Source organism: Perna viridis, chromosome 5, assembly GCF_037379345.1.
Source record: "Perna viridis isolate PV_CMFRI_1.1 ecotype Kerala chromosome 5, ASM3737934v1, whole genome shotgun sequence".
Taxonomy (NCBI): Eukaryota; Metazoa; Mollusca; class Bivalvia; order Mytilida; family Mytilidae; genus Perna; species Perna viridis.
The window spans coordinates 44,658,024-44,679,005 of record NC_142449.1 but is presented as its reverse complement, the minus strand read 5'-3'; the positions used below and the strand labels follow the sequence as shown (position 1 = coordinate 44,679,005).

The window sequence follows — 20,982 nt, the reverse complement described above, 5'->3', positions numbered from 1 at the left end:
AAATCTACATATTGCTAAGTTAATATGTGATTGTTAGATTGATTTTGGCTTTACATCTCCTGGACAAGAGCGTTTGACCACGTGAGCATGACCATTTTTGTCTGCCATGATGTGATGTATCTTTATTGTGGCAGTTTACAGAAGCAGCAGGCCACATTAAGGCATGCCACTCACACAGACACAATATTCTGACTTTTTGACTCCAAGCAAACCAGTCTTCATTCTATCCCCTAAATACTTTATGCTTGGCAGAGAAACAGTGACTACAATTTTTTTAATGCCTTTAGTGTGGCTCAGCCAGGAACTGAACCCATGATCTCCCACACTGAAAGCGAGCACACTACCCTGGGACCATCAAGGTGGTTATAATATTCGAAAAGGGCAACATATCACTTTAAAATATCCATATACATTTAAACTGAAAATAGCTGCAAATTTTCTGTTATTTTAGTGTAGATCATGATTTACTAAATGTATTTACGTAAGCAATGTTGAATTTTATACTTTTGCTCTCAGTGAACTTCATAACAAGATAAGATTTTTTTCACAATTTTATTTAAGTCTTATTTTCTCCTTTTCTTGAACCCTGAAATACAACAGAGAAAAATAGACAAATATGCATTTGACTAAGACAAAGCATTACTGTTTATATAATGCATTTTTCGTGTTTGTACTTTTTTAATTTTATTCTAGCAATTACTTACAAGTTTTCTTTAAGGTAGATCATACATGCATGTATTGCATTGAGCATTTTTGTTCCAGTGTTTCAGTCATCTTGCACAATCATATAATAGTTTTCTCTTCAATTAGCTTATAGTGGTTTGATATGATTTATAAATTTATCTTTAATTTATTTTAAAAGAAGACTTTTTTTTTATAAAATTACATACAGACAAATCACAAACATTTATTCTAAAAAGACTCTTTTAAGGGGGGATAACTGGCAGGGAAATGTAGTAGGAATTTTTGTTAAAGAAAAAGACTGCTGACCAAATTTTTTTAAGTATGAACGAATATCAGATTATTATTCTTTTTACAAACTTCAAAGAATTCTATAGAGAAATTTTTTATTTACACTCAAAATAAAAAAAAAGTCAAAAATAATCTATATAAAATCTTGTCAAAAAAAGTCTCAAACATTTAGGCTCTATTATCTTGAAATCAAGACTGTTTAGCTATGTTTTGCAAATAGAAATTCTAAGGTTTGTTCACGGAACATCATTTACAAGAAAAAAATAGGAAAAATCAATAGACAACAAAAACCAGGTGTGATCTACCTTCAACCATTTAATTTCGATAGTATTTTATTTAATCTGTATTTCTTACCGTAAAAAAACTAAAAACAAATACTCTAGTGTTTGCTCTTAAAGATATAACTGCATTTACAGTATTTTAAGTTTGTTCTTTGAAAAAAAAATGCACTGATTTCCATTAAAATATTTTGTTCACCTGAAGTTATGATTCACCTACTGTATTCAAATACATACTTTTAACCAAACAATAGCATGTATGAATCATCAAAACACCCTCTACCTACCCTTCTTTCCTTTCTTGCCCTGGATGAAAAGAAAAGAAAAATTACATTATGATTTTACAAATAGTTCAAACCTGTACCAGTCTTTCAAAAGGTTCAGTTTTTTTTTTCAGGACATTTGGTCCTATGATGACATACTATTTTCAGTACCAAACCAAGTTTTACTGTCCATTTTGACCTGAATCAAGAATGACTAATACTGGAAATTTTCCAGACTTCTGGTCTGGCATTCTGGATTTTTTTACCGGTTCTGTCACATTTTTACAGGTGATATCCAACAGTACGATGAACCCTTGGAAAGACTGCTGTACAATTTTACTTCAAATTTCTTAGGAAATTAAAGTCTATAAAGTTGCTATACTAAATTACCAACCTAAATAAACATGTCGCTAAGTCAAGTTATCAACCTAAATGAACATGTCGCAAAATCAAGTTATCAACCAAAATGAACATGTCGCAAAATCAAGTTATCAACCTAAATGAACATGTCCCTAAGTCAAGTTATCAACCTAAATGAACATGTCGCAAAATCAAGTTATCAACCAAAATGAACATGTCCCTAAGTCAAGTTATCAACCTAAATGAACATGTCGCTAAGTCAAGTTATCAACCAAAATGAACATGTCGCAAAATCAAGTTATCAACCTAAATGACCATGTCCCTAAGTCAAGTTATCAACCTAAATGAACATGTCGCTAAATTTAATTATAAACCTGAATAAACACATCCATAACAAAGTTACAAAAAGGGAACTGTGCTTTAATTGCTGTTCCAAAAAAACTTAATTAGTATCAGTCTTTCTAAAAATCAGACAGGAGGTGATTCATGCATGTCAAAAACCCACTGAATTCAGTTTTATTTCTTGTTCAGAAACAGTTATCAATCACATAACAAGTCTAAGTTTTTCATTTGGTTGTTGCACTTTTGAGATAAAAATTGTATAGATTGTACAAGACATTGGCACCTTGTAAGAGTTATCGTTCTTGATTTGGTTTCATTTGGTTGATTTAGGTGGGAGACGAATGTATGATTTTCTAATAAGTACAGATCTGAAAGCAAAAATGATTATCATGAAATTATAGCACATGTAGACTTCAAAAGCATCTTTTGTTTCGTAGGTTTTTCCGCACCATGACTCACTTTACCATTGGCTGTGTCTGAATTTTATGTGGACTAATACTTAAATTAAGGTTGGATATGTATAACACAATGTCACCCTTGTATCATGACATGTATTGCTTTTCTTCATCATAGTTGCTGTAATACGATTATTTTTTGCATTTTTTTCTTTCATAGAAAAGGAGACTTTTACCTTGCCACTAAATTTTCTTTTCTTTCCTCCTTTTCCGCCCTTCTCTGCTGACTAAGATGAAAAAAAAGAAAAAAAAGTAAATTTGGGAGAAACATCAAAAAGGAATTTATAATGTTTTAATGTGTCAAATGTTTACTCAAAGTTTTAATGATTTATCTCCCATTCACAGATATCTTCTTTTTAAAACATGTTCTTAATGGAGACTGATGAGAATGTGGCAGACTTCACTTCTGCAAATATCCATAAATCTTACAGCCTCGGGAAAAAAATTTTAATTTTTACCATGACAAAACAAGTTTTTTAGTCATGTTAGTTATTGGTGGAAAAAAAGTATGTTGAATGAAACCACATCTGGTATGTACAGTGGAACATTTTGCTGTTATTGTATTGCACACAACAAATTCTTCAGAAGAAATCATTTTGTCCCTATGGCAAGAACAACATGTATAATTTATTAAAATGTTACAAGACCAAACACTATCTAAATCTTGATTGCTGACAGAAGAAGGAAAGGGCTCTTGAATTGATATGCAATCTGGCCTGGGCCATAAAAATATTTAAAAAAAATACTTAAGTCTGAGAATATTATTAATTTCAATGGTAACTCCAATCAGAATCTTCTGAATAGATATATCGTCACAAGTAGTTTTTAACATTCCCAGACTTATAGTAAGTATGGCTCAATGGCCAGAACACACTATTTTACATAAGTATGTGTTTGTTTGGCTTCTTAATCTATATTGCATCACATGTCTGAAAGACTGGCTGACATTTAAATTCAACTACATTTGAACTATATAATTATTATATCAGTGTTTTAAACTGCAGTTTGCACAAAAAGTTTAAGTGAATGGTTTTGTAAATGAAGTCCTACCACAGTATATGGTACATATAATAAGCCAAGAGGAATGTCAGGAATGATATTATTCAACTTTCATCATGGAACCATCATACCGGGATGATTTTACGAGGACATCAAACAAAGCAGAAGTTGGTAAAATCAGAAATAAATAAACAGTTAAAAAAAGAATCGTAACAGTAAAATCCAGATTTCATTACGGAATTATGCTATAAAGTGGGAAAAAATTCATCCCTGATTATAGGTGAGTATTCCTTAACATCAGTAATTTTTTAAATTTTACTGAAATTGTCCAGAATCATGATGTAGGTAATGAAAATGGATCATTTTGTTCTTATTCATTAGCAGTCTCATTTAGTATTTCACTTTATTAAAGCACACTTTCCCTTAACTAAATTTGTCAAGAAATTAAAGCATTTCCCTCTCAGGAGAACATAATACCGTGTCTGCTTAGAATGAACACAAATGGTCCATTCTATTCAAATATACATCATTTACAATACGAAAAAAGGGAAATCAAAACTTTGGCAGAAAATTTGGGCTTCACATTCTTCATATTAGCATATTTTATTTGGTTTTTTTTTATGATTTTAGGTTCCTTTTCATCTCTTAAATGTAGCTACTTTTCACTTAATTATTCTTAAATTTAGTCAATAGACCATGGCATGCATCGTCCAACACAAGTGAGTCACTTTATGAAGATAAGTTGAAATTCATAACTGACGACAGAGAACACTTACTAAATCAGCATTTCTTTCATCGTCTAATATACTGATGTCATCAAATTGTGTAAGGTTAGCTAATGATGACATGGTGCCCATTTTTCTCATAGAATTCTACAAAATAAATAAAAATTGTCTTATTTGAATAATAATGATATAAATACTCCTTTTAAGTTTTTAAGCTAAAAAATACTGTGACAGTACCTTATTCATGGGTACCAATTTTCATGGTTAAGGAGGAAATCGTCAGTTCATGAATTCTTGAATTTGTGAATTTGACAACCCTGTTACACAAATGAATGGTATATTTTCTTTTCTTTGGGAACCAAACTTTGTGGTTTACCAAATGGATGAAATCCACAAAAATTGGTACACCATGAATAATAATATTTTCACAGTAATATACATTGAGTGTTCATTCAGCATACGATGAACAGTGTAGTTTTCATTCCGTACATATTTTGCCCTTCATGCAATTGACACTATATTGGGAAAAATAGTACCCATGGAAATATATTTTGATACCACTTAACATTTATTGTTTTTCAAAACTGTACATGTATGTTCATTTGACAAACTCTGTCCAAAGAAGTAACTGTTGAAATTCTGCACAGTATTTGAATATCTTTGAATTACAATTTGTTTAAATGATTTAGACCTAGAAATTGACAATAACTAGAAATGCCCTTTCAAGGGACTAATAACCCTGACACAGCACATGTTTTTTAAGTATGCAGAAACTGGCTTTTGTACCATTAAAGGAGAAAATTAGAAAATCTACCTTTGTCAAAAGTAATCATTGATTCAAACAAAGATTTAAGAGAAACCAGCAAGTAATGCATTGAATTTGTAATTTGCAAACTACAGATGTCCCAATGATGTCACAATCATGACCTGTACAACTGAGGAACACTTCAGCACACTTAACCTACCTTCTCCTTCTTGGAAACAGACAATCTAACCATTCTTGATTCTTCATACCTAAAAAATATCATATCAGAAACAACCACTTACATTATTTTACATGACAAACTTTCCAAAAATACTCAATTCTGATGTATTAAACATGAATATATATATATGTACAAAAAATACAGATGAAGTGATTTTTGAAGAGACATTGTAAATTTAAATGCAAAATCCACCAGTGTGCATCATTTCCTGACTGATACACAGCAAACATTGGAACATGTGTTTTTTACATATTTAGGATCACTACAAAAAACTTAAAAAAAAAAGATATGTTTTCAATTAAAATATAAATATACGTTAATCTTTCATGAATTTGAAAACAAATGTTTCCCAGATAAATTCAACCATTAAAAGCAAATGCTTTCACTTTGACTGGGACAAAATATGCAGTTCATGAGTTTTGATGTCCATAGTGGTCCTAAAGATATGAAAATATAAATGTATGTTGCAATGTCCCATGTGTAATCCATTCTGATTGTAATAAGACCAAACATTCAAGTCCCATCTTTTTTATTACTGCCTCACCAAAAAACATGTAATATGATCCGTGGTCGGTTTAATAAGAAGTCCTCAGTGTGAAATCTTTTGTAAGTTTTAATATCACATTTTCCAATTGCTGTATTAGAACTTAAGATAATTTTTTTAACGCTTAAGACTCCTTTTGAAATTAACCATAATTTCTAATAGTCAACTTATGATTTTTTTCATTAAAATGGATGGAGCATCAGCGACAACTATGTATGTAGAATGTAAGACCAGAGCTATGAATGGCTAAAAAATATTCATATGGTAGTCGAAATTTGTCAAAACAGAAGTAGATGACTGCATATGTGCAGAGGCGCTATTTTGTCTTTTAACATGTCGATGGAAACAATTTTTTATTTATGTTTTAATAATAATTTGGAAATTATTGGCCGTGTAGAAATATCTTTAGCTTTCCCGGAAGAGTCACACACATTCTCCTCACCGAATGAAACTAGCCATAGCAATATGGCAGTGCACCTTAAAAAAAGAAGAGCTCCATCCATCATAGGCATAGCCTTAAATCATATTAAGGAAATGTCACACCTACTCATTTTCCAAACTCAGTTTTCCGTTATGGAAATTCATGAAACAAGAATAATGTTGACCGGATGCAATTAACTATCTATTATATAATGTTTCTTAATTAATTTATTAGTTTTAATTAAATGCTGAAGTAAAATGTTTATAATATGTCAGATACATACTCTGTTCTTTCCTTTGCTCTTTTGTTGGCTTTAAATCTGTGTATATCAATACTGTCCTAGAAAAGACAGACCAATCATAAAATATAACAAACTGTCCAATCATAGGCTTTAAACCTGTGTATACATGTATCAATGCTGTCCAAGAAAAGACAGACGAATTATAAAATTCAACAAGTTGTCCAATCATCTACACGAACTTTGACGAATCTGTGTTATCTCTAGAAGGTAGCCATGTAACCAAATGCTAACTGAATGTGGATAATTAAATTTTGAAGATGGCCTATTCAAATACATTTGACATTAGCTACATGCTTGTCTAGTCATAATTTGTTTTTAAGATTTGAATGTTTAATTTTTGATATTTCAATGGCGTGTAAAAGGGTTGACCAGTCACACATTTTTTACATAAGTGCTAGTATGTGTCACTGAGAATGTGCTACAGACAACACCTTTCATTTCTTACATTTCATATGTTTTTCTTATTTTATCTATTCTTTAATTTAGATATACACTGAAAATAGGCAATACACAGTGATCAATAAATAGTCTACTAAATTGTGGGCGTGGTTTATACAAATAGTTCGAGGATGCATTTCACCCACATATGAAACAGAAAGCCAATCATCCAATGAGATTAGAGTGTTTTAATGATCCACACAGTAACAGTAATTATAACAGTGTGGCTAATGCAAATTTTCTATTACCACTAACACAGTGACCTGAGTGATAAGAGAAAGTAGTATTGATCTAATTCAAATGAATACTAAGAAGTAGATCAGGAAATGAATGACACTTTTGAAGTAAGTTTTATGCGGAACTTATTACTGATTTCTGTCATTGTCTTCTTTCTTTTAAATTTGGGAGACTGCTTTTTTTTTTTATTTTTTCATAGTATTGATGATAACAAGGCTACATATCAATACTATGACAAAAAAATTTAAAAAGCATTCTCCCAAATGTGAGCTTGAATTTTTAACCACTGGGGAGTAATATAAATTTCTTATGCATTTCTTTTCACAAATTTCATATTTTCATAGTTTTCTGCAATTTTCATGGGAAAATCAAATTTTCCTTTTGCCAAATCTAGGTTAGATTTAAAAAAATTTAGATTTTAAAATGTCCACTAATTTTACATGCTATCATCAAAATTTAACTCGCCAGAAGTGACTGTTCAGCTCATTTGCTCACATCTAAATTTAAGAAACAATAAACAAGAGTCTCCCAGAAGCCTGAATCGCTCAACTGGTTAAATTTTTGCTTTTCAAGGGCAATAACTCTAAAATGAAATTGTCAGACAATTTTGACTCCAGGAAGACTTTGGTAGGACTTATCATGAGGATCATTTCATTTATCGAAAGTTTCATTCTATCTATGATAATTTTCAAAATATTGACTGAAAACAGCAAAAAACATAATTTTTTGCCTTTCAAGGACATTAACTCTTATATGGAGTTGTGTGACAACTTTGATCTCTGGAGATGTTTGTAGGTCTTATAATAAGAATTATTCAGCAATTGAAAGTTTCATTCTACCTATCATACTTTTCAAGATACAGGCTGAAAACTAAAAAAGGCATTTTTCACCTCTCAAGGGCAATAACCCTTACATGGAGTTGTATGACAACTTTGATCCCTTGGAGACTTTTGTAGGCCTTATAATAAGGATATTTCAGCAATTGAAAGATATTGGTCAAACCTAACGGTTTTGGAGATATATGCAAAAAATTACTGTACGACCCTTATGTTCTATTTTTAGTAAAGGCAGCCATGTTTTTTAACCAATCAAAAATCCAAAAAATCATTTTGTTAAGGATACCCTAAAAAACAAAAATACCAACTTTCATTGAATTTTGTACTGTAATTTTGAGGAGAAGATTTTTTAAAGTAAAAACATCAAAAACAGCAAAAAATGTCAAAAAGGGCAATAACTCCAACATGGGTCAACAGATTTTTATCAAAATTTGACCACAGATAGATCTTATCATGCTGAATACTTTCACACAGTCAGAATGTGGTTAAACCAAATAGTTTTGGAGATATATGCAAAATCTCCTCTCTGACCCCTATATTCTATTTTTAGTAACAGCAGCCATGTTTCTTAACCGATCAAAAATCCAAACGGTCGTTTTGTGCAAGATACTCAAAGGAACAGCCATAATAAGTTTCATGCAAATCTATTCAGTAGCTTCAGAGGAGAAGATGTTTGAAGAAATTGTTAACAATGACGACGACAACGGACGCCAAATGATGGCAATAAAATGACTTCTTTCTAAAGGAGAACCTATACTCTTACCCTGATTTCCTCAGGACCCTCATAGTACTCATCTCTGAGTTCCTTCAATACACTACTACTCAGTGCTCTCTTCTTAGCCTTTTCTATGGCCTTTGCTTCTTTATCCTTCTTGGTATCATCAAGGTCTGAAAAAAAAAAACAGAATGAAAATTTTACCATGTCGTATAACCAATAAATTATCTATTTACAGAGAATTTTTAAAAAAATCAAGTAAAGGGGAACATCATACAATTAATACCATCTTGGAATGTGATCTGACAGGTTGTTTACCACAGAAAAGTAAGGTTACAGGGTGACTGAACTTTTCTGTGTGTTTTTTTTGGGGGAGAGGTAGAAGCAGTTGCTTTACCCTAAAAAGGGATGTTATATGTAGAATATTTTTCAAAGCCACTTTTTCAACATTTAATCAACATTATACAACTTTATTATGACAATTCAAGGTTTTGCTTTTGTTTCTACAAAAAAGACACATGTGATGTTCACAAAAGAATGATCGTTCCTAAATTGAGTTTTACTAAAGTTCTGTGCATCATGATAACAACATATAATTTAGATTTTGTTTAAATTCTGTAAGGAATATGCAATTCTGGAATTAATTAAACATTTGTTATAAAAAGGCTTGGTTTTAAACCAGACTTCAAATAAAATCACTGTCAAAATTTTTCAAAGACTATTCTATACAAATAATCTTCCCTTGAAAAAGCTAAAAAAAATTCCATTTTTAACAGTACATTACTGTTACATGACAATACTTCAGTATTTTACTGTGATGTTAAACAATATATTAATAATATTAGATTATTTAACATTTTTTTAACTCGCGCAAGTTTCTCATGCTCATCTCGTCAAGTGGTTTTGCCGCGAGACAAGATGAGCATGAGAAAATTCCACGAGTTGAAAAAATATTTAATAATGTGTCTATCGCTGTTTTGCTGAACTGAAAGGTATTAGTTTTCTTTTATTTTCAGTTTTCTTGACTTAAATATGTGAATTTTTTAAGTATTACAAAATTTCCTTTTGGGACTATTTTTGGCAACATGCTACATGACATCAAGAATGTTGTGCAGCTGTGATTCAAATCATTTGAAAATAAAAATCGGTTAACTATGATGGTTGCATTTAAAATTTGTGGAATAATTTTGGAATTTATTCATTCTAAGTGGGTAAGTTACTGTATTAAATCATTTTCCATTGTAGACTACAAAATATTGCCACAAATTAGCCATTATTTCATACCCAGTAAATAAACAGATGGTTATTTGGGGCGTCAAATACTCCTATGCTGTTGCTTGTATATCACGCAAGGACATAGAAACTAGCAATAATTTTCATTCTCACTCGACTGGCTTGAGATTGAAAATTATCGTATAGCAAGATCAAAGAGATTCTAAATAAATAGCGATAATAATTATTTTTTTACCAATACATTTCAATAGTAAGAATGATGAGGAAGTAGACCTAAGGTAAGGTACACAACTCTTACAAATCATCAGAATGTTTGTATTCAGCATTTTACATCAATCTCATGTATTAAAGCACCAAAGTAACTTGGATTGATTTCATTCTGTTTCAAATGAAAGCTTTATAGGCTATGGTGAAACTGAATATTATACAAACATATCACTGATTTCAAGACTTCCCTACAAACAGACTATTTCTATTAATAAAACTATGAATCAGTCTTACCATAATGTACAGCAGCAAGTTTGGGTGGAACATATACTCTTGATTTACTGCCAGATTTTGTTCCTTCATCTTCTTCTGAGTCGGATTCATCTTCATTATCATCATCATCACACAACTACAACAGAGAAGATATGAAATATTAGGCTAAGTAAACTTAAATGGTAGATTCTCATCCAACCTTGAAAACAAATGGGGCAGGTGGGAGAATTTTATTTTTTTATTTTTCACCAGGTACTTGCAAGCCCAATTTTAGTTATAAGATGTAAAGATATGTATTAAATCAATAGTCACATCAGATTCACAGAAAACATAGTTTTAGTCAACAAGAAATGAAAGATTCATGTGTTACAGTATCTCAATACTACACACTGATGCCAAAAAAAAATTTTAATTTCAAAATCCCCCCTCAATTATTTTGTATTTTTTACAATTTTTCAGGGGTTGGAAGTGATGAGAATCTACTTTTTAATTTTATTTGGCCTTACCGTAACCCTTAAATTTCATATATACCTTCTTACACTTACAAAACCTAACTAATGAAAATCAGCCAAACGTTACTAAAATTATGGATCTCAAGCAAGCAAATGGCTTTACGATGAAAAACAGCCAAAATAACCAAAATTATGGATCTAAAGCAAACCAAGAGCTTATCTATAAAATACAGCCATAATAAATATTATTGTTCTAAAGCAAGCCAAGAGCTTAACTATAAAATAAAGCCATAATAATTTATATTATTGATCTAAAGCAAGCCAAGCGCTTAACTATAAAATAAAGTCATAATAATTTTTATTATTGATCTAAAGCAAGCCAAGTGCTTAACTATAAAATAAAGCCAACAAAATTAATAAAATTATGGATCTCAAGCAAGCTAAGAGCTTTACTACCAAAATTACAAGGAGAAACATATAATAAAATCTGTTTGTAAATACCTTGCTGGTAAAATTATCAGGGTTAGCTTTAAATCTCAGGGGATCTGACTCATCTGAAAAAAAAAAAAAAAACAAATATAAAACACTGTAAGAAAATTATTAGACAATTTATTTACACATTTACTTGAAAATATTAATTTAATAAGTTTATAAGACCAAATCAAAATGAAACAAGAGGTTCTCAAAGAGCCTGAATCGTTCCCCTAGCTAACCATGCCGTATTAAGTAAGTAAGTAAAGGTATCATGCTTTGTTACCATGTTAGACAAAAAATTGCTGAAAAAGAGAATTTATTGATGAATGCTGTAAGTTCAAAAATGTTTGAAATGCATTCAAAGTGTTTTTAGAACCTCTGGAAAAAATTTGGGGAGGGGTCCCCCTATGCACTGTTATTCCAACGGGTCTAAGGGGGTATTAGCCAAGTATACATTTGCTGAAAAAGAACATAAAATGAAGTTAAACCATGGATATCCAACATTTTCATCATTACCATTCATATTAGGAGACCATAATTACTCTATAAACCAATAATCGTTAAAATCAAAGCAAAGGATAATAAAGAGCTGTACTTGAAGCACATAATACGCCTGTTGTCCTTTAAACTAGTCCTTATGCTTTTAATGAATTTATTTGATCAACTAGAAATACTGTGAGCCCTGTCAAATACCCCACCCCAAAAATAAAAAGTAATAAAAAATGCACAAAAAATTTGGCACTACCAAACCTACCTCAAGTTTAACTAAGTTTGTTATCTTGATTTTTCACCCATACATTTCTATCTTGTTCAAAATACACTTTTCGGACAAGGTTACCGAGTACCTTTTATATTTATTAGTTGATCATCATAACAAATGGTCCGTTTTCAACGATTTTTTAACAATTAAAATTTCCTTGGCTTTTTCCGCCTTTTTTTAAAGAGTAAAACTTCACAACACAGAAACATAAAATTTGACATTTGACAGACGGACAAAGGTATACCATAATGCGTCCCGTCTTAGACGGGCATATAAAAATTAGCAACAATCTTTTTGTCATCACCATTCAACTTAAAACACCTAGATTCCTAAAGAAACAAAAAATCATTGGAATCTAGCAACTAGTGAAAATGGTGGCAAAAATGCTGCCTAAAAAATAATTTCAATACTGCCAGTCAACTCGTAATACCGGTATGTTTACCTCATGAGTAGCTTTCATTTTCATTATTCTTCTATAGTTGAGGAAAAAACAGCAAAACAAGACATTTGACAAATGAAAAATTTTTAATGATCAGTTTGAGCAGGAAACCCTGAAAGAATTATGCCATCTTTAATAAAATTTTGTCAAGTTTCATCCAAATCCATTCCGTAGTTTCAGAAAATTGTTAACTACGACAACAACGATGGATGCCAAGTGATGGCAATAGCTCAAATGGCCTACAGCCAGGTGAGCAAATAAATGTAGAAATTACCCATACTTGAAATTCTGTATATGTCAAAAGTAAATTATATTCAAGGTTATTCAGTTTCTGTTGTTTTTATTCTTTTTTAATTTCATCTCTTGACTTGATGTTGTTTTTTGCCTTTTGATATGCTAATTTTGTTTCCCATTCTTTACATTGGTATTTTCCCAATTAAGTTAAACCTAAAAAATTTTGTTATTTTTTTCATTTTAGCAATAATGGTACATTTTATGTACATTAATTTTCAAATGACAGTTCATTCATTAAAATTTTTATTGCTAAGATTAAAAACAAAACAAACCTGGACCACCTGTGGCTGCCGTTTTAATCAGTTTATCTATTTGGTACTTTAACTTTTGGTCAATTGGCCTCATTTTCTCTAACACCTGAATTATACGATTTTCATAATGTGATAAATAGAAAACAATAAAATAAATTACAGAAAAAGAAATGACATGTTTAAACATATTTCCAAAAAAATAGTTTTTATCACAAAAATGAAATGCCATTAAATTAAGTTTTTTGCATCGATTAATAGTAAGACCTTAATTTTAGGTGTTCGATTTCACATGCATCAAAATTACTGAATAAGAAATTTTATAAAGTATCAAATTGTTAAATGGATAAATGGAGTATCATTTTTTCGACATTGATATGATTCTATCAAATGAATCTAAATAGTTCCAAAAATTCAAGAATGCCAAATAACTAAAATCTGAAGTTGTTGAAGCAATCTGTCTACACATAGCATAGACAACAATAAAAGTAAATCCTATTCTTAAATCTGTATTGGAGTCTATTTATTATGTCATAACTTGATTTAAAGACTGAACCAATGGGAAATAACTTGACCTACACCAGGGGAGATAACTCACAGTTCTGATTTCTACCAATCTTTCTATGGACAAGTCATCTTTAATGGACTGACCACTGACTTTCTTATGAAAAACATATGTTGTATTGATAAGGTAACTCAATAACAGCTGGTACTTGGCCTCCAGGAAACTTATACCCTGTAAAACAGTTTTTTTTTACAGAAAACAAACATCTTCACATTAAGATAAGTATATGTAAGTACAATGTACATTTGTGTATATGTACCAGTATATAGTAACTAATTTTTCTGGGTATACTAATTTAATTGAATTAGGTACATGTACATGTACATGTATTCCACATTATTCAGCTTTGAAAACTTCCAACCTTTGATCATTTCTGCAAGTACTAGTAATTTTTTATTTGTCAATGCTAAATTTCCAACACTGTTTCTCTTCATGGAGAAAAATTATTTTAATCTTGAAATGTTGAGACGTGTATGCATCACCATTTAGCACCATTGTTTAGTCTATATTCTAACGTTTGCAGTTCATGCATACATTTGTACATGTACATGTACTCCACAATATCTTAAAATATTGCAGTATTATTACAAAAAATAGATTTATTTAAGGAAAGTTCAAATCCAAAATAAAATTTTCAACATGTACTTCACCTGCATGAAGAAGTAACTACCAATACTTACCTTAGAGGTGTCATACTGGTCACCCTTTGCCTTTTTCAGTATCTGATCTATATGGCTTACAACATCTGATGTTTTGTGACGGACATCAGTCATCAGTTCTACAGCCTTGGATATTTCTGTCATTGTTAATTCTGGAAAAGAAGAAAGCTGCTATTATCTTTTTTATCATACACATGCTTTACTACAGCATTCTTTACATAGATTGTCTATCTTTTCATGAATGATATTTATTATATGTAAATGTCTATATAGTACGTTATACATTCATAAACAGAGCTTTCAATATCATGCCCAAGCACGACTGTTTTCATTAATATAACTATTAAGTCTCAAAATATCATTCGCTGCCATGATTACATACATGTAAATCAAATTCTTATGATTTTAGGACTTAACAAACAATTGGGAATTCTCTCAAAACTTTCATAATTTTTTCAAGTTAGCTGATGCCACGGATAGGCCTTACAAATGTCAAGCAAATGTACAAAAATCTGTCACAGTCGACATTGTAGTTGCACAAGAAGACTTGGTACATGTATGGATTCAGTGACTTCAAGAGTACTAGTATCAAAACCTTTTTATCAGTGGGAGAAGAATAAAAAATTGTAATTTTGGGAAATAATCTATACACATGATGGCATAGATTTCAGTACAATACCGTATTTTAAAAATAATTTAAAATTTAAATCCTAGACAAGTACATTGTAACATTACAGTGTACACTGTATAGAAGTCCATGAGGTGATCTCTAGAGGACAAATGTTATTAGAGTGAAGAGAGTATTTTGTACCACTTACAAATCTCTATTTCAATCTTGAGACAATGTTTCAAGTCACAACTGAGAAATTCACAGCCGAAATTCGAAGCATATTTCTTTTTTGGAATGGGGACGAAATTCAGACCCAAAATAATGGTTAAAAAATAACTTTACATTATTGCATTAAATCAACAAAGTATATGGCAAGTTTTACTTGTATCACAACATGATTGGCTGTGTCAACACAAAATGTATTATTAACTTACCTTTGCAATTGTTAGCATATCTACAAATACAAGTTTACATTAGCAAAGCATTAAAACTCAGCTTTTGATCAATCAACAAAAAATCATTGTCATACTAAAGTTGCCTATCTTTTTTCATGTCAGAGCTATAAAAAAGCTTACATTTGTAATGTTCACATCATACGTAAGCATTTACATGTCACCATTGAGGACTGAATGCTAGACAGCTAATGATAAGCTGCTTTGGCTAAAGAATTAATCCTCAAGCCCAATCAGTTAACTGACTATTTAATTCTACTACCTACTACAACCCAGGTAGGCCAGTCACAAAAGCTTACTGATGGATGCAATTTATATTGAAATACAACTGTACATGTAGGCAGGTCCTCAAATGTGAAAAAGTTCCAGTAAACTAACCCTACCAGCACACCTGGTCCACATTCCCTGATCTTGGTGGTGTCAGTTTAGGTAACAGGTTGCTAAATTTTACATGGTTCTTCGTTCATGTCATTGTCTACTCCTTCCGTCCTTTGATTGACTGATTGATTGTGGTTAAATTTTCTATGGCAGATATCGCATCCATTTTGACAAATGAAACAGATCCTTTTTTATACTAGTCAAACACTCTCAAGCCAGATTTTAATTTTATTGTGCCAGCTCACAGAAGTTAGATATGTAACAGAATTCGCCACATTATTCTGACAGAGAACCAACTAGTTGCCTTTCCAACGGACCATTCGAAAGAAGCAATGACTATTAATTTAAAAGTTTTTGGTGTAACTTTGTCCTTTGTTCATCTCGACTTCAAAAACAACAACCATTTTTTCCCTTCAATGAATCTCTCTGAAATTCCTCATCGAGTTTATTTTTACTAATGTTCTTTTGGCTCACTCAAATATACACATATAAAGTTTCAACAGTTCATTGTGTACTATATTGTAAAGACATCTGCGAAATAGCCCCACTGCATCAAAACAACCATGTCAATAATTGAAGAGAATGTTGATCTGGAATATCATAATTTGATTTTCAATTAAGACTATCAAACACAATTTAAATATCCTCAGAATGCTCAATTTATTACTGTTTTATGTTGGACATGCACATGTAAATGTTTGAGGTGTTGCATTATGGTATGGTGATTGATTGATTGGTTATGGTTTAACATCTTTGCAGATACTTCATGCATTTCAGTACAAGAATGATTGACTAATTAACAGACCCTGCTTCATGCTACTAGTGTAATCTGATATACTTAACCAGCTCTTTATTGTGCCAGCTAATAGGAACAACACCCCCAGGTAGGCATGTCACCTCATTTGGAAAGAGTTATCAAGGGAACCAAGGTTATAGCGGTAATCAAACAAATGTAATCCAGGGACAAAGACCAGACATGGAAAACAGACATACACAACAAAGAACATAAAGTAACTAAAATCATACATACAGAATAACAAAAGCAAATGAGCAACTCAGACTCCACTAAAAACTGGGAGCATGGACCATGTGCACCGGTAGGGTAAGCGTCCTCTGCTTTTCTAGAAACACCCGCCGAGTTGATCATAAAAAGTCAAGTCCGGGGTAGACGAAAGAGGAAATGAAAATTATGACACATTGAACAAATCAGTTTTCATTGAGCAGATAGATACACCATAGCGATCCATGAGTTCATGATGACGACCATAAAACTTCTTGGACACATTATTCCGACTCTGAGCTAACCAGTCATCACTACCCCACAATTACCACCAGATTAGAGAGAAGCAGTGACTACAAATTTTATGGGTCTTTGGTTCGGTGCGACTCAGCAAAAAATCTAACTCATTAACTTTTACACTCAAGGCAAGCATGCTACCCCGAGACCACCAAGATGGTTAAATTATGATATAAGAGTTTTGTTTACATTTTTTGCCTATTGTGGCAATCTCATACCTTTATACCATACATGTAGTACATTTTTGTAAATATAAAAATGTTTTTCTTTCATTGAAATTTCTGTATACCGTATGTACAAAGGAGAAATTGCAATATATATTTATCATAAGTTCAAGACCACCATGAAAAAAACATATGTTTCTGACTTTATGGAAAACATTTAAACAAAAATCATATTGTACTTACTTGTATATGTTTTCAATGTGATTTCATATTTAAAAAGAGTATGGTTTTCATATAATTTTCAAAAAACATGTGATTTCAAGTAATTTTAAAAGCACAATAACATATTTTTACCATAGCAGTCCTAACATAAGTCTCAATATAAATGTTTTACAACATATGAAAATGTATGTAGTAATTTACTACAGGAAATGATAAACATAACATGTAGGTAACTTATCAAATCTTCCCAGATGTCTGATGATTTATTCATTTATTGTTGAATGTGTGTGTCTCCTTCCCATTTGTCAGGAAAAGAAAAAGCTCAAATCTCAATACACGTTCTTTACTCTGAAGTTTACATGTGTGAACAGATCTACTAATAATACACGAATAATATAGTAACTATCATATGTACATGAACTATAAGTGTGCAATAACAAAAAAATACAAATGCAACAAGTGCTACCTATACTGGCATATACAAGCACCTGATTTTGAAAAGCATATATAAAAGTGGAAATTGAAAAAAAAAACTGCAACAAAACATGTACATGTGTGTGTTAATATATACCTACAAGACAAAAATTCATTACAGTGTAAATATAACTTGACAACTGGTAAAAAAAACAAAATTCTGTTTATTATGGAACACAATCAGATCTTCTTAAAAAAGAAGTTGTAGGATTTTACATGTACATGTACCAGTAGAGTATCTAAATATGGGTAAAAGCAATATACATGTAGATCAATAGTCAAGTACATGTATATAATTTGAACACAACTACATGTACATGTATATTGTACATCATAAAAAAGGCTTTGCCAAGTACATAATAAGGATGATGGCAGCCAGTTGAACACCGTTCATTTCTTAATGCCCTTAAAAAAAAAAAAAAAAACATTAAAAATAGATGAAAATCTTGTTAAAAACAGCCTTTCAAAAGTTACCTTCAAGGCTGAAGACCCTTTGTTAATCAAAATGGTGAGAGATATTTCAGTACTCATTGGAAAATACAGATTATCATCATCAAGATTTCAAGATGAATCAAATGAAAAGATAAATTTTGAAATTACACCAGATATTTAAAAAAAATGATTTTCATGGTGTGGCCCTACTTAGACCTTGTATAAATTGAAAATGCTGAATCCTATTTGAAATCTGTTTACTATATTTTTTGTATTCTTAAAATTAATTTTCTTTATGAACAAACTTCAAAAAGAATTGTAAAATTTTGAAAAAAAAATGTATCTATAACAAATTAGAATAAATACCCTTTTTACCCCTCTTTTGCAGAATGAGATGGGCTTAACCCAGTCAGTGATTCAATTTTAAATGGCAGGCTTCCTCTAGCAGCAAGTACAGTAACAATGTATCAAAATCACATTACATTTGGTACAAAACAAATAAATTTATTGCAAATAAAGGAAAAAATTAACAACAAGTTCATCATATTATTGGACCGCAACTTTACATCATCCTATAAAAACTACATGTACATGTATATCAAGCAAGAAAAACATGTGTACATGGATGTACACGTACATGTATAAATTTGCCTTAAACATGGCCCCTTTTACAACAACAAAATAAACAGAAAATACATGTAACTTACTACCAAACAATATTGCAAGTTAACTGCTTACATGTACACGTACATGTATGTATACATGTAAACTACATGTAGATCATCAGACCTACATTTTTGTACTTGTACAAGTATGACAGTATTAAGCATAATTATTATTCAAATGAGACTTCATTTGATACTGATAAAATGTCCATTCTTTCTGCCTCATACACGTGTGTACAAGTGTCTGTAACATACATGTACATTACAAAATTTATAAGAAAAAAAAATAACATTTGAAAAGCTGCTTACCCAATATGTGTAAATAAAAAATCATTCCTGATTAAACTAAATTGTAATATAAATGTTATAGTTCATGAATTCAAATTTGTCACCCAGCATATCCAATGAAAATAAAATCTGATACAAGTAACATGTACATGAACACAAAGTAATCATTTTCCCTAAGAAACTACTTATAGGGCAGTGATTTGTTTGTTTTTTTAATAAAAATACTAAATGTCTTTAATGATCATGATGATGGAACTTTAGCCTAAAATCAGCTGTGAAAAATTTAAGCACCACAATGCACTTTATCAATTTTAAAGTACAAATATGAACTACAAAAAAAGATGTACTGTCAGTATATGTACATGTACAATGTAAGCATTCATGAACAAATGTAAACTGTACATAAAGTAGAAGAAAATGTATGAACAGTTTTGTCTTAACCCGTAATTCAACAAGTTCATGACAATACACACGATAAACATAGGTCAAGCACATAAAATTTTAGACCTATTCTTTTCGATCATCTTGTACATTTCTTGCAAATTTTCAGTATTTGCATCTAGAACTAATACTTTGCATGGCAGTTTATACTTCGATTGATGAATTAACCAGTCTTCATGTAATTCATGAAGTTGTTCTAAATATTCAATGGGTAGTTTTCTTTCTTCTTTTCTGCCTCGCTTCATAATTCTATCATACACAGTTTTTGGTGTAGTTTGTAAATAAACTATAAGATCTATTGGTAATTTATAATAACTTGTAATCCAATCAAACCACTCCGTCAGTACTGCATATTCAACCTCTGGCATCTTCCCGCTATTGTGTAAATTTTCTACAAAACAATACTTGGCACTAAATATTGATCGTTCCATTAGTCTTAAATGTTTTTCCTGGGGCAGCAAATGGCTTTGTAACATTGTCAACTGTACATATGTCTGTAAAGTCAGTGACCAACGAGTTTGATCTTCATACATTTTTCCTAGCACATTTTCTCCTCTAACATTTCTCCATTTATCCACTGGTTCTTCCAAAACTTCTACATCAGGAGTACCACAAAAATAATTCAAGAAAGCTGTTTTACCACTAGCAATGTTTCCTTCAACACATATGGTATACTTCTTGGTTTCTCCATTCCTGATACTGCTATGATTAGTAGACATTGTTTGTCTCGTCAGTTTCTGTAATTGACACCTCTGCAAGACGCACGTTATTGCTTTTATTCTTTTAGTACAAATTCGCCTGACAAAGCATGTTTTCCACAACATAACGGAGTCACGTGATTTAAAAATAGCTTGCGCAATAAATCTATAGCTTGATAAAAATATTCAATGACCAAAAGTCACTGGGATTAAAGAGGCTGTTTTATCGAAAAAATAAAAGTTACCTTTCAGACTACGAAGCCTAGTTTGATCCAAAATAACGTCATTAGTTACGAATCATTAAAATGTGTTGACCAGCACGTCATATTTCAGCAACCAGACACGGTAAGGTCTAAAATGTGTAACCCGTACCCGTACCCGTACC

The 20,982-nt window shown here is 31.1% G+C and overlaps 2 protein-coding genes across 3 annotated transcripts; both read right to left on the bottom strand.

The window, feature by feature from the left end:
* Positions 1-503: 503 nt before the first annotated feature.
* Positions 504-20,976, bottom strand: LOC148617883 (neuroguidin-like). 2 transcript variants are annotated; one of them, XM_088585498.1, is made up of 14 exons: positions 20,843-20,969; positions 15,521-15,540; positions 14,498-14,628; positions 13,851-13,988; positions 13,277-13,361; positions 11,539-11,591; positions 10,607-10,721; positions 8,921-9,045; positions 6,629-6,684; positions 5,360-5,408; positions 4,446-4,541; positions 2,847-2,897; positions 1,538-1,556; positions 506-586 (listed from the first exon to the last, which is right to left on the bottom strand). In XM_088585498.1, the coding sequence occupies exons 3-14, from the start codon at positions 14,618-14,620 to the stop codon at positions 564-566; spliced, it is 933 nt and encodes a 310-aa protein (XP_088441624.1). In that variant the 5' UTR covers positions 14,621-14,628; positions 15,521-15,540; positions 20,843-20,969; the 3' UTR covers positions 506-563. The 2 variants fall into 2 exon arrangements, with proteins under 2 accessions (XP_088441625.1, XP_088441624.1); XM_088585499.1 differs by lacking the exon at positions 15,521-15,540 and having other exon boundaries at positions 504-586; positions 20,843-20,976.
* On the bottom strand, positions 17,927-20,836 carry LOC148617884 (thymidine kinase 2, mitochondrial-like). The gene has a single exon (XM_088585500.1). It carries the CDS (start codon positions 20,721-20,723, stop codon positions 19,944-19,946), a length of 780 nt encoding a protein of 259 aa, XP_088441626.1. The 5' UTR covers positions 20,724-20,836; the 3' UTR covers positions 17,927-19,943.
* Positions 20,977-20,982: the final 6 nt, after the last annotated feature.

Coding starts and splice junctions, on each gene's coding strand:
- LOC148617883 (XM_088585499.1), bottom strand. CDS start 14,620: ATGACAGAAATATCCAAGGCTGTAGAACTGATGACTGATGTCCGTCAC. Junction 13,989..14,497: donor ACCAGTATGACACCTCTAAG/GTAAGTATTGGT, acceptor ACTGTTTTACAG/GGTATAAGTTTCCTGGAGGC. Junction 10,722..11,538: donor CTGATAATTTTACCAGCAAG/GTATTTACAAAC, acceptor TCTCTGTTGTAG/TTGTGTGATGATGATGATAA.
- LOC148617884 (XM_088585500.1), bottom strand. CDS start 20,723: ATGTTGTGGAAAACATGCTTTGTCAGGCGAATTTGTACTAAAAGAATA.